This window comes from Gopherus evgoodei, chromosome 6, assembly GCF_007399415.2.
Source record: "Gopherus evgoodei ecotype Sinaloan lineage chromosome 6, rGopEvg1_v1.p, whole genome shotgun sequence".
Classification (NCBI taxonomy): Eukaryota; Metazoa; Chordata; order Testudines; family Testudinidae; genus Gopherus; species Gopherus evgoodei.
In genome coordinates, this window is record NC_044327.1 from 12,608,857 (window position 1) to 12,622,738 (window position 13,882).

The 13,882-nt window shown below is 49.4% G+C and overlaps 1 protein-coding gene across 1 annotated transcript; it reads right to left on the reverse strand.

Annotated features, from left to right (window-relative positions):
* Window positions 1-5,330: 5,330 nt before the first annotated feature.
* On the reverse strand, window positions 5,331-9,017 carry LOC115653487 (perilipin-3-like). The gene is given in 8 exon segments (XM_030566849.1): window positions 5,331-5,699; window positions 5,808-5,930; window positions 6,144-6,334; window positions 7,027-7,062; window positions 7,065-7,311; window positions 7,417-7,499; window positions 8,194-8,389; window positions 8,964-9,017. Coding segments are annotated over 8 exon segments (1,299 nt in total).
* Window positions 9,018-13,882: the final 4,865 nt, after the last annotated feature.

The following is a 13,882-nucleotide window of genomic DNA, read 5'->3' on the forward strand; positions in this document are numbered from 1 at the left end:
CTTGCTCTCTCCTGGGAGCCCTGTTAAATGTTTGACAATCTCTCTGCCATGGTTTGGTGTCTGGCCCGTTTACGAGTTGATGCCGTCAGGAGCACTGTCCCAGCAACAGGCATTTCCTCAGCAGACTCTCCAGGGTGCCTTTTACCTTTGCTGTTGATAGCATTTCCCATCTCCACTAACTGCACTCAGTCTAATATAAGTATCAGTTCAATATGTGGAACCCACAGGCTCAGGTGGTACCAGAGAAGCCTTTGGGGAGATGCTGGGGATGACAGCCATAGGGCAGGACTAAGTGTGGAGACAAACTCAGGGAAAAGCTTGGGGGTGGGGTGGGTCAGTCATAGCCGCTATGCTCGGCTCTGCCCTCTCCCCATTCGTGGCCTAGTTACTCCAGTGCCACAGCCCTTCCCAGCTGGAGGGACAGCAGATCACACCATGGATAACTTCTTTCCATAATCTCTCCATTTCCCTTCACACATGCAGTAAAGTCAAAGCAGGGAGTGCAAGTGGCTGGAGCAGTTGGGGAGAGTGACAGAGGCCTGGAGCGGAGGCTGGTGCTCACGTCACTCCTTTAAAGCAAGCCTAGGTTTTCATACCCATGGTTCTGTCCCACAGAGGGTTGTGAGTGGGCCTCCATCCAAAACCACGATCCTCAGCTTCAGTGGCTGCAAGTGCCAGAGTGGGGCAGTGTTAGGTCCTGATCCTACAGTGAGCCCTGCACGAACCAGCCCCTGCATTTACTCAGACCCCCATTAACTTCACAGGCAGTTGGGAAGAGTAGTTGAGTTCCCAAGGGCTCTGCACAGGTGCAAGGATCCCCAGCACACAGAGACCATTGCATACTCAGGGCATAGAAACCAACTTTCCATCCATAGCCCCCCGACATGTACATGCCCATAGCAGAAGAGGCCCAAATGTGTTCAGAGCACATAGATTCATAGATTCATAGACTGTAGGACTGGAAGGGACCTCGAGAGGTCATTGAGTCCAGTCCCCAGCCCTCATGGCAGGACCAAATACTGTCTAGACCATCCCTGATAGACATTTATCTAACCTACTCTTAAATATCTCCAGACATGGAGATTCCACAACCTCCCTAGGCAATCTATTCCAGTGTTTAACTACCCTGACAGTTAGGAACTTTTTCCTAATGTCCAACCTAAATCTCCCTTTCTACAGTTTAAGCCCATTGCTTCGTGTTCTATCATTAGAGGCTAAGGTGAAGAAGTTTTCTCCCTCCTCCTGATGACACCCTTTTAGATACCTGAAAACTGCTATCATGTCCCCTCTCAGTCTTCTCTTTTCCAAACTAAATAAACCCAGTTCTTTCAGCCTTCCTTCATAGGTCATGTTCTCAAGACCTTTAATCATTCTTGTTGCTTTTCTCTGGACCCTCCCCAATTTTCTCCATATCTTTCTTGAAATGCGGTGCCCAGAACTGGACACAATACTCCAGTTGAGGCCTAACCAGCGCAGAGTATAGCGAAAGAATGACTTCTCGTGTCTTGTTTACAACACACCTGTTAATGCATCCCAGAATCACGTTTGCTTTTTTTGCAACGGTATCACACTGTTGACTCATATTTAGCTTGTGGTCCACTATGACCCCTAGATCTCTTTCTGCCATACTCCTTCCTAGACAGTCTCTTCCCATTCTGTATGTGTGAAACTGATTGTTCCTTCCTAAGTGGAGCACTTTGTATTTGTCTTTATTGAACTTCATCCAGTTTACCTCAGACCATTTCTCCAATTTGTCCAGATCATTTTGAATTTTGACCCTGTCCTCCAAAGCAGTTGCAATCCCTCCCAGTTTGGTATCATCTGCAAACTTAATAAGCATACTTTCTATGCCAACATCTAAGTCGTTGATGAAGATATTGAACAGAGCCGGTCCCAAAACAGACCCCTGCGGAACCCCACTTGTTATACCTATGTATAGGTATGCAAGTCTTCCTGTGCTGTATCTGCAGCTACAATTGCTAATTATCCAGGGGGTACCACCCAGGACGGAGAGCCAGCTGCAGGAAGGAAGCATCTCTTTCCTTTTCCCATTCCTCCTTCTAATATTCAGACCATTGGGATGGAGCTGGTGTGATCTCTCTGCTCATACCTTGGATCCTCTAATAGGCCATTGAATTAAACACTTGAGCCAGTTGGTGTATCATGCTAGGGCCTGTTGAACTAACTCATTGTTCCATGTGCCATAAACACTGCATCCAGGGGTTGGTCAGTTCACTTTCTGTAACTTAAGACTGGTCCAGCAACAGTTTCTATGGGGTATCTTAGGTCTGACCCTGGCTTTAGGATATGTTAGAACCACTCTTTCTCTATGTAAAGATTAGCTGTAGGGGCTGTGCTGTGGAAATGCAGGCTACAATGTTCATCATGGTGTAAAGAAAATCCAGCTGCTGTTTCTATCTTAATTTGAAGCTAATATCTGCTGATGTGAAATTCACTCATTGACCTCACACATTTTATTAGACTTGGACTAAATAGCAAAGGGCTTGAACACAGACATCAGATTAGCTGACCAGAACTACTAAAAATCTATAGTTAGTTATGCTTCCATATCCCTAAAAGGAGCTGGCTAGGACCTTTACTCACACAAGCAGGGCTCCACCTAGCTAGTGCTTTTACTCTGACTCTTCCCCATGAGTGTGTTGGAGGGACCTCTGTTAATCCAGAGCACAGTAGGGTTTGTAACACACGTCCAGTTACACAGGCAGAGTAGCCTCAGTGATAGCACCCTGTCAGTTAGGGAGCTTGACATCCCCAGTCCATTGGCCTACAAGAGAGGCCTTGTCCAATGAGGTCAGGAGTAACCAGCCATGTGAGCTGCTTACATCACCAGTTTGGTTACTATTCTCCATCTTTGAGAGCAGTGGCGTCTTTAAGCCAATCCTGGTCATGGTGCTGCTGCAGCACTGAACCCAGGAGACATGTCCTTGCCTGAAGCTTTTTAATAGCTCAAGCCCTAGTTAGGATAAGCAACAGTGATGGAGCTGCCTATCTAATACTAAACAAGTGACTTCAAGTGTAGACACAAACTCTCAGGAAATTGCATTAAAAGCCCAGTGCTGTTCCTATTATGAATCTCCCACAACCATGAGCCATGTACCTGTACTGTTATTGGCCTGGCTAGGTTTGCACTAGGAAATGTTAGACAGGTTCTTGGCTAATGGCAGGGAGTAAGGATGCAGGGTGGCTGACGTCCATGCTTCAGCAAGACTATCTGCTGCTCTATATCTTGCAGCTAGTCTCCGTGTGTGTGTTTTGTTAAATGCCAGTTGCCTGGAGTGGTCAAATCACCAACTCTTTTCCTAGACACTTTGAACCTGTTCAGCTGTCATGAGATGGTCGTGGCCATTCTGATGCTTCCGATCTAGGCTGAAGTAGCTGCTCTACTTAGTCTCATTGCACTGGACTAGAAGCAACAGGGCCAGCTTTAGGAAGTGCGGGGCCCAATTCAAACATTTTCAGCAGAGCCCCGGCAGGGATAACTTAAAAAAAAAAAAGGACTAAAAAAACAAACAAACCCCATGTTAGAAAAAGCCTTTCATTTCTCAGCAACCAGTTCCCTATAAAAAGTTCTGATTTAAGGGATGTACCACAGTATGTAACTTTTCTATCAAGAGGGTTACTATACATGCATATTTTCCTGCCAGATGGCAATTTAAGAACCAAAAAGCCTGACATGTCTGGGAAAATACAGATTATGTTAACCCTACCTAAAGTTTTTTTAAAAAGATAGGCCTGAACTAGAAATGTGCTCTCTTTCAGATGTGTGGGTTCCCACCCCTCCCTGGGGGTGTGCTAGGGTGACCGAATGTCCTGAATTTACAGGGATAGTCCCATTTTTGGACTCTTTCTTATATAGGATCCTGTTACCTCCCACCCCCATCCCAATTTTTCACACTTGCTGTTGGGTCACCCTAGGGTGTGCACATGTGTGGGTCCCAGCTGCTCCCTTCCCTCCCTCATTGAAGGAAGTGTGCAAGGTTACTGCCCTGGGAACTGCAGAGCACCAGTGGACATGGGGCTAGCTGCAGGCAGGGCAAGGGTTGACTGGAGGTATGGTCTGGCTGCAGGCAGGGCAAAGGGGTGTGGGACTGGTTGGCTTCAGGCAGGAGAGTATGGCAGGGTTTGGCTGGAGACACAGGCTGGTGCAGGGCTGGCTGGAGGTAGGGGTGAAGGTACAGGGGGGTACAACCCACCCTGTATAGTGAGTACCCACTCCTCCCTCTCCCACCAGGGTAGCAGCAGCAGCTTCCTGGGGCTCTGGTGTCAGTTTGAAGGGCCTGGGGCTCCCCTGCTTCTACTGCCCTGGCCCTTCCAATAGCCACCAGAGCCCCACCACTTCCCTAGGCCCTTTAAATTGCCCCCTGGGGAAGCCAGGCCACACCAGTACAGCACATCGGCTCTTGCCCGTACACCCTACTAGGGCTTGCGTGTGGGGCCCTCTCAGGGGCAGCGCCTGATTCCGGGGAATTGGTTGAATTGGCCTAAAGCTGGCCCTGAGAGGCAAAGCCTGGCAGTCTCACATCACTGTATGTTACCCTTTTAACTGTGCTCATTACCAATAGTAGGTTCTCAGTTCTCCACCCCCATTTCCTCTCCAAGCCATAGTGCCCTAACACCCTGGGTCTTTCCCTCTCTTAGTTGATCTCAGAGGCTGTAGTGTTCCCTTGCTACCCAATGAAAGCCAGATTAGTGTTTCCTATGGGCTGTTGCCTCCTATTTGAGAAGAGTCTCAAAGGAAACCTGTCAAATGGAGGCACTTGAAGAGATGCCTTCACCCAGGAGATGAGCTCAGCCACTCTGGAGCTCTACCAGAGAAAAGGAGGGTGGATGGGTGTGAAGGAGGCAGATATACAAACAGGGTCACGTGTACTGTACATAGAGCACGAGCTGGGGAGGGATCACATTAAGCAGACAGCAAATTTCAATGCAGTTGAGGTTTATTGTGAAGTTAAACCCTAGTTTTATACAATACAAAGAGCTAGGAAAAAAACAAGCTCAGCAGCATTTCGTATGTACAGAGGAAGACAGCTGTATGTTTGTCACAAGTCATGTCCTCAGAGAAGCAGACTAGCCCTGTAAGGGGTGCAGTCCTGCATGATTAGCGATGCCACCCTGTAACTGGTAATAAACGGTTCCGGGGAAGTGTGCCGCGGGAAATGACCTGCAGAATTAAAGACCCTGAATAAGGAAGAGCTGAAATCAGTCCACCATCTGTCAAAGCAGAACCATGGCCTCAGCAAGGAGAGCCCACACTAACTATGCAGGCAATTCAGCTGGATTCCTTCCAGCAGCAGGGGGAATGGAACCATTCAGGCCTCCACCTTCTTTCCTTGCTCCACCAGCTCATCAGGACATGGTGTGGAGTCTCCAGTGGGAGTGAAGGGTCCCACAATCCAGTCCAGGGGAATATTCTGCGTCACATATTCCTGCAGCTCATCCAGGGACTCCCGGGCCTTGGCCACCTTCTCCCGACTCTGGGCAAGGGCACTGGTGGACAGATCCTGGAAACAGCTGGCACTGGAGAAGGAAGCCTGGAGCTCTTCTATACTGCTGGAGACCTGCTGGGCCTTGTCTTGGATAGTGTGGGAAAAGCCTTGGATGCTGCCCAGGAGTGTAAGGCAGGTGGTTTTCAGTTGCTGGGTGAGGCTCTGGGACATGGCTAGAGCCTGAGCTTCAACCTGCTGGAGGAAGAAAGCAAGACAGACTGGAGTATCTGCAAGTCACCCTTACAGATGGGGGAGTTTGCTAGAGCAAGGCTGTCAGGGCGAGAAGGAGAAGGAGAATACCTCTGCTGAGTCTGGGCCCTCCTGCCCTTCAAACTTCCCCCTGCAGCACTTGAGCCACATCTGGTGCAGACGGTCCTGGCCATTGTGAAGCTTCTGATCTACAGCCTGCTTGGCACTGTTGATCTGCAGGAGGAGAGTGCAGTTAGCTGGAAACAGCAGGAAGCGGCTGGCCAGGGAACCTCCCCCACAGCTAACTGTGGGTAGCAGGCAGGCAGCACTACTGCAGTGACACTGCAGGGCCTAGGAACAAACAGTGCCAATGGCACTGAGCACAGGAGGCTGCAGAGACCGTGGCCCTTAGCATCTACAGGGAAAAGGAGAGGGTCATGTTCCTACCAGGTCAATGGTTTGCTGGAGCTGGGAGAGGGCCTCCAGGGTGCACTGCCTGGCTTGTCTCATCTTGCCCACGGCATGCTGGTAGGCTTGTTGGCGCAGCGTGCTCGAAAGGGAACCGAGATGCACGTAGTAACTCTGCCGCTCTGCAGGAGCCTCTTCTGGTCCTTCCACTGGAGTTGTTGCAAGCTCAGCTGCAAGGGGGAAGAGGGGTTAGCTGGTAGCAGTAGTGCAAGTAAGCCAGTATGGTCAGGTACCCTGTACCATTAAGACATTTATTGCTGGTATGCTGTACCAGCAAGACATTTGGTATCTGCTCAACACTGCAGGGCTCTCGTGGGAACCACAGTGGTGAAAGGAGCAGAACAGCAGCAGCTCCTTCAGTGTGGCTGTACCAACCACAGCTGCCCCACCATCCCTTCCATGCAGCTGCATCTCCTGTCTAGGAGTGGGGTTGTGTATGTGGGGTCACATGTCTCCACCTTTGGTCCCTCCCATTAATCACTGTACTAGTAAGAGTTAAAATCTACTTGCACCACTGGTTGGCAGGGCCAGGATACAAGGCAGCTCCATTCAGACCTCCCAAAGCTTGTGGCCTACAGAATCTCTCTCAGGGCAGGTTTGGATGTCCTGCAGCACTGACCAGCCAGGGAGCTGGTAGCTGCACAGGGAGCAGTGTCAAAGCCATTAGACCAGCCTCCTTCCATCAGCTAGAAGAGGGCCCAACATGAAGGAACAAGGGGAGGCCTAGAAGCCAAGCTATGCTGCAAGGGAACCTCAAGGAGAGGTGGCTTCTTTGGCATCTCAGCTATGAATACTGGGAGTCCAAGCCATGCCCCAAGACATCAGGGTCACATGGGTTTGTATTCAGCAAAAGAGTTCTTACCAAGCTCCTCCTCTGTCATGGGGAGGTAGTGGTCCCCAGCTGCTCAGATTTTGCCAATGCTATGTCAATGCCACTTGCAGCCATCTGCCCCATGCTGGACCCCATCACTGTGCTCATGCTGCTCGTCACTGCAGATTTGGTCACCTCCACGCTCTCCTGGACAGCCCCCTTGGCCACACCCACCATGCTGGTCACTGCATCCTTTGCCTCAGTGGCCGTGCTACAGACTGCATCCTTGGCACCCACCATTGTGGCACGCACTAGATCTTGGGCATCCAAAGCCACCTAGGGAAAAAGGGGTCAGAAGAGAGGCCACTGAACACCTAGCAGAAGTGAAGGGCCCACAGCCTCAGCCTGCGCCAGGACCAGCCTGGAGACTAGTGTGGTTACCTTCTCAGTCGGCTGCTGCAGGATGGGCAGCTGCTCCTCCAGTCTGTCCAGACCTCTACAGGCATATTCATTGGCTGCTGCAACTGTAACACAACCACAGAACTAGTTCCCTTAATTCATTCATGGGCACTGATCTTGTGGGGCTGCTAATCTGTGTACATGGAGGGACTGGTGTTCCTAAGCAAGTGTCCCCAGACTACTGATGGGGAAGCCAAGGAAGAGGGGTTGGGTAAGTTGCCCAAGGCTATGGAGCCAGTCTGTCAGAGCCAGGTTTAGCATTCAGGAGATCCCAGCTGCCACTCCCAGCTTCTCCTAGAGGGTTTCAGGAGTCTCCAGTGCCTGCAATGGGCTCAGATCCCTTTAGCACTGAAGCTGCAGGCAGTGCCCTCTAGCAAGTATTGCTCAATGGCATTAGGTGCCATACTCAGTGCATGTGGCTGTGTGCCACTGGGCCAGCCACGCACACCAGGGATTGTGCCTGGGCACTGCCTCCCTCTAGGCTGGCCCAGCTCAGCACTGGTACCTAAGCAAGAGTCACCAACAGAAGCTGCTGCAGCCATCCGAGCCGCTCCGGACAAGGCCAGTGCCTTGGCCAGATCACTCGAGGAGCTAGCAGAGGTGAGTGGCACAGGAGACGGGAGTCTGCAGATTCAGTTTGCCACCAGTTGGAGGTAGAGTTCAGTAGCATGCCTACATTCCTGTAGGCTGAGCCTGCAGCCAGACTCACCTCCCCTGCCATGCACACAGGTGTGTTCCTGCCTCCCTTCCCTCACTCACGTTGTGGCTCCAGATGGTCCAGGATGGGTTGTGCCCCAATGATAGCGGCAGAGGTGATGGCCCTCACCCCAGTCTCTGCCACCTCACAGACAGCTTTGACGGCTGGGTGGATCTCTTTGGTGGCTGCATAGCTGGCAGAGGCCATCTCACAGGCAGAGTTGACCAAGGGCAGGCCAGCCACCCTGCCTACTGCAGTCTGAGGGAGGGAAAAGGGGAGTCAGCTGGGGAAGAGCTCCTGGCTTGTCAAGGTGTCCCCCTGACTCGGTCTCTTTCCTTCTGCAACCACTGATTCTGTAGGAGACTGTCCTCAGAGCTAGGCAGCCTCCTGGCCCTGTCAGCAGGGTTTCAGTGGCCTGCCTAAGACATTAGTCACCCACCCAGAAGCCTGGTTCCATTAGAATAGCTGCCTATATTCAGCAAGATCTCAGGAATGCTGTTTGCATCCTGGCATGCCCACCAACCAAATAGAATTGTGTCACAATCTCATTCTGTCAGCAAGAGTGGGAACCCTTTTTGGAGCCCTTAGGCACTACTAGAAAAAAGGGATTTGCCAGTGTTAGTTCAGACAGCATTCACAGGGTCACCAGTGCCAGTGCTCATCCTGGATTCAGGAGGCACTTCTTGGCAGTGACTCCAGCATTCTGAGAACTGGAACTTGAAGCATCGGCTAGTATTGTGGTTAGGAGTCCCCATCTCCAGCAATAGGCACATTCAAGCCAGAACAGTGACTCCAGCTGCCAAGCACACCTGCCTCCCCAGGAGAGACTCACCTGTTGCTCCTGTGCCTGGATCTCTACCTGTGTTTCATTTTCGTTAGCAGACATGGTGGAGTGAGATGTCCCTGCAAGGCCCAAAAAGGAATAATGAGGGGGTATAACAGGAAACACTCAAATCAATATTGTGTAAGGACACCAGAATGGCTGCTCCAGTTCTGTTTTCTCTAAAAGCCAGACCAGGTTGTGCCCCTGTGGTAACACCCTCTCTACAGACAGAGCAGGCGCTTGTGTTAAACCTTTGATCCAAGGCAGGCCCAGAGACAGACAGTTCCTCAAGCCCAGGGATGCACTTGTAACCCACACCTTCTGGGTTTGGTGTTCTGTCCCATCTAGTGGCACCAAGACCAGTTAGAGAGATTAACGAGTCTGCTCTACAGCTGTAGCTAGCAGGCCTTGGCTTTTAGCTCATACAGTAGAGACTCATGCATTTAGCTCCAGAGGTCCCAGGTCCCCACCAACAACCAGGGTCTGTCAGTGTTGCACATTCCCAAAGCTTCTATTCAGACTTAGAGACCCAACAATGCCACCCAAGGGGAACACCGGGACTGCCACACAGTTCATCACAGGCACCCTCCTAGTTCAATCTTTTCCCAGATAATGCCAGAGGTTAATTCCATTTGTACCAGAGTACAATTACTGACAGAAGTTATCCTGCTGAAGGTAGCAGTCTATAACTACACACAGAGAACACTGAATTGGGAGTCTCACTGGTGAGTGTTGGGACCTCTAGAACAGCTAGAGTAAGTAGTGTTTCAGTCTCCGTGGATATTTAATTACATGAGAGATCTCCACTAGGGCAGACTGGTTATTTTAAAGCTAATTTAGCTGGTAAAATACAAGTATTTTCTATTATCAGTCAGAGACTGATCTGGTAAAGAAACAGATTCCAGTTCAGATAAATTGATACCATCACCCCTAGAGGTGAGAGTGAGACCACTAGCTAGAAAGCATTTCCATTATGGGAAGGCACCAGGCTGGTTTTCCTTTAGTGTTTCCTACATCATCTGTTTGAGATACATATTGGTTACCCAGCACTCCAGTCTCAGCTGACTCAGCCACCTCAGCCAAGTGTTCCCACCTGCAGATCATTATGACAAGCCAGAACTCAGACCAGAGCCAGAAGCCCCAATCCCCATCCATGAATGGGAATAGCACAGCTTCACTCAGGTAGAGAGGTAAGGGGACACTTTTTCCTATAGTCCAGGCTCTTCTTTAGTTCTCTTTGTTAAAGATTCCATTCTCCTCTAGAGAAGCCTCTATCTCCTAGAACATACCATTAATCCAGGCCTCCTGGTTTGGAAGACAGATAGTTTCCTTCCCTGGACTGGTTGCTCAGGTGACTCAGCTATTACCTAGAGATACTTTACACAAGCACAACTACCAAGCACTGAAAGGGACTAAGAGATTCTGATCATTCAATCCTAGCTACTACTATCAATCAGGCAAGACATCAGGTCACACTCTGTGTGAGAAAGAAGTCCTCACCAAAACATCCTCAGAACCTAGGAACCAGAGATACAGTATAGCACTTAGCTACAAATCTTACCAAATGTCCACACTACTAATTCTTGAGCAATACTAGGACCTACCCCTCTCTCAACCATTATAGTCCTGTGATGATGTCATGATGGGGCGGGACACATTTGACAGACAGCTCAGGAGACCAATCACACAGCTGCATTCTCTGCTTTGCCCAGTAAGGGCTCTGAGCCTCCTGAAAGGTTACAGGGTTTCTAAATTGCCAATTTCAGTTGGATGTATTCTTGGAGGTCTCATGACATGATAATCTTTAATTAAAGATTAATCTTTAATTCCTGGAGACTCCAGGACAATCCTGGAGGGCTTGCAAACCTAGCTTCAGATTATGAGCTGTTTGGGGCAGGGCTTTCACTCTGTCTTAAGGCAGTACGTAGCACGATGGGATTCCAGTTCTTATTTTGGCTTCTAAATGCTCCTGTAATACAAATAATAATAATAATGCTTCATATTCTTATAGTGCTCCCGTTGTTCTCTCAGGAGAGCGCTTTTACACTCCATCTCCCTGGTAATATTTTCAGTGTAGAAGGTTTTTGTCAGTAAAATGGTCTAAGAGAGGAGAGTGCTGATAGCTGATGCATTGTTTTGCTTTTGTGCCCACTCCAGAAAAGGCTGAGGCAGTTTCTCTGGCCTCGTTGGCACAAGCTGCTTCCTCGGTTCATTTATAGCTTTCCTGTTAGTGGCATTGTCCAGGGAAGAGAACATGGCACAGAATTGTAAAGGTATTTAGCTATTGCTCCACTCAGCATTGCAAGGCCTAAGTGACTTGAGCTCAGTACCGCAAAGATAGTTACGTTGCCCCACACTAGGGAACAAGGGGTTAAGGAACTGCTCTGAGCTCAGCCAGCTCCACTCTGCCACATCTGTAGGAAATGCACCAACTGGATGAGGAGTTAAAAGGCAGGAGAGCCACTCATTTGGGGGCAAGCCAGAGAAGAAAATAGACCTATACCCCTAGCAGAGAAGAGGCAAGGCCAGGCCAGGCCAGGCCAGGCCTCTTCCTAAGTAGCTGTCCATAGGTCCCTCCCTGAGGGAAGGAAGAGCCTGCTGCAGACACATCCTGTGTGGGAAGCATTCCTCTTGCCTATGGATGTGTGTGGAGTCCCCCCTTTGAGGAGGCTAGTCCCTGATTAAGCCCCCTTGTGGTGACTGGAACAATGAGCCCTACTCCTGGAGGAGCCCTGAAGTGGACCCCCCTTGGCTGGAGGAGCCCCAGGCTGGTTGAAGCCTGGAGGCCCACCTGCTTGGAGGAGTGCTGGGCTCGTACCCCCACAAGCCGCCCAGGAAAAGCCACAGCATCTCTTATAAAAAGCTCAGGTTCCTCTTTAGATACCCCATGCAGGTTCTGGGGTGGTTGAGGAAGTGGTGTTTGCTACTCAGCTTCCTGGGTTCATTAGTAATCTCTCTGCAGTCCAGGGAGATTACTGATGAACCCAGGAAGCTGAATAGCACATATCACTGCCTCAGCTGCCCAGGAACCTGCATAGGGCATAATGACCTCCCACACTCCCCACCAAACCCACAACTGGGCATCTGGCAGCACCAGGGGAGTCAGAATATCTCCTGGCCTACTCTCCTTGCCGCCCATGCCTATGAATTCTGGACTGGATTGATACCCTTTATTTTTGTTTGGACTACCACAGTAGGGGACAGCCTTGGGCTGAGCTGGGCCATACCACTTGAGAAGGCAGTTGCCTTCATGCTGCATTACCCAGATGGCAACCTTGGGACAATTTCAGGGATGTGGTAGGAAGTAGGGTGAGATCAGGCTCCCCTACCAACAACCCCACTGCATGTCACTGGCCTAAGCCGTGACCACTAGGTGATGCCGCCCTCCCAACCAACCTTGGATGAGGGCTGTCACATTGCCACATACCTTTCAGGATCTAGGCTGTAGAGGTTATGTTTTAGTGCCAATCAATAGGATGTAGGCTACCAAGTGCATATATCGCTTTTGATAATGAGACATGCCCTGCAGTGCTGAGTGGAGCAATGCCTGTATATCAGGTGTCAGTCAGTTTTTGCCTATGCCAGTGAGACTGATTCCATAGTGAAATGAATGAATCTACTTTACTTTTCCCCTTTGCTGAAGTAGTTTCAAAAAATCTTTTCTTATCATTATTAAGAAAAATGCTCCAACATCATGAGCATTACAAGTTTAAATCTCATAGTAAGGTCCCAGCAGGGAATAAACTCCCACCAAGCGGAGAATAATGGCACTGGTAAAATGAGCAAATGTCCTTGCCTCTGGAATCAGCAACTCTTTTGAAGGGTATTATCCTTTTACTCCTTTGCTAAACTTGTCATCCACTTTAAGGGGAAGTTGGAGTGAGAAATGTACATATATTTCTTAACTTGCTTTTCAAAGCATTCCTACTCCACTGTGTGTGGAGTAGAGATCTAAATCTGCTGCAATTTCACTGAATCTTTCTGCATCTCATTTTAACCATTCTTAAATTGATATGCTGGTCAAAGCGGCTATCTCTACATATAGTAATAAGAGGTGTGTGAGTCAAGTAAAAAGAAATGTCCTGATTGGCCTGAATATCAACCTTCTTCAGGTAAGTATGCCCAGTGGTCTGTGATGGGATGTTAGATGGGGTGGGATCTGAGTTACTACAGAGAATTCTTTCCTGGGTGCTGGCTGGTGAGTCTTGCCCACATGCTCAGGGTATAACTGATCGCCATATTTGGGGTTGGTAAGGAATTTTCCTCCAGGGCAGATTGGCAGAGGCCCAGGAGGTTTTTTGCCTTCCTTTGCAGCATGGGGCACGGGTCATTTGCTGGAGGATTCTCTGCAGCTTGAGGTCTTCAAAGCACAATTTGAGGACTTCAGTAACTCAGACATAGGTTAGGGGTTTGTTACAGGAGTGGATGGGTGAGATTCTGTGGCCTGCATTGTGCAGGAAGTCAGACTAGATGATCATAATGGTCCCTTCTGACCTTAAAGTCTATGAGTCTAAATACCCTGGAAAATCTTAGCAGGTGTCTTCCACTGCATGTACAAGGCAAAGCTTGAGGCCCAGGCCTGAGAGAGGCTTGGTGCTACTTGAAATCACTCCCTTTGTCCCTGAATGTAGTGCTCCCTGGATGCATTCTTTGAGCACCGTTACATGTATTTGACAGTATCTTAGCTGCTGTTTTGTGGTCTGGGTGCTGTTGATGCTGAAATTAAATTTCCATTTTAAGTTAGAGCCATTATTATGCTGCCCAACAAGAGCATTGTCTCAGTCACGGAGATTTTGCAGGGAGAATCTTCCACATACAGTGTGTTAGGTTCCTCCTTTGCTTGTCATAGCATTTCCCAGCTGCACTTGTTACAGCCCCAATCCTGCAACTAGGTATGGGTTTAACTTCAGGTGCAAGTAGTTCAACTG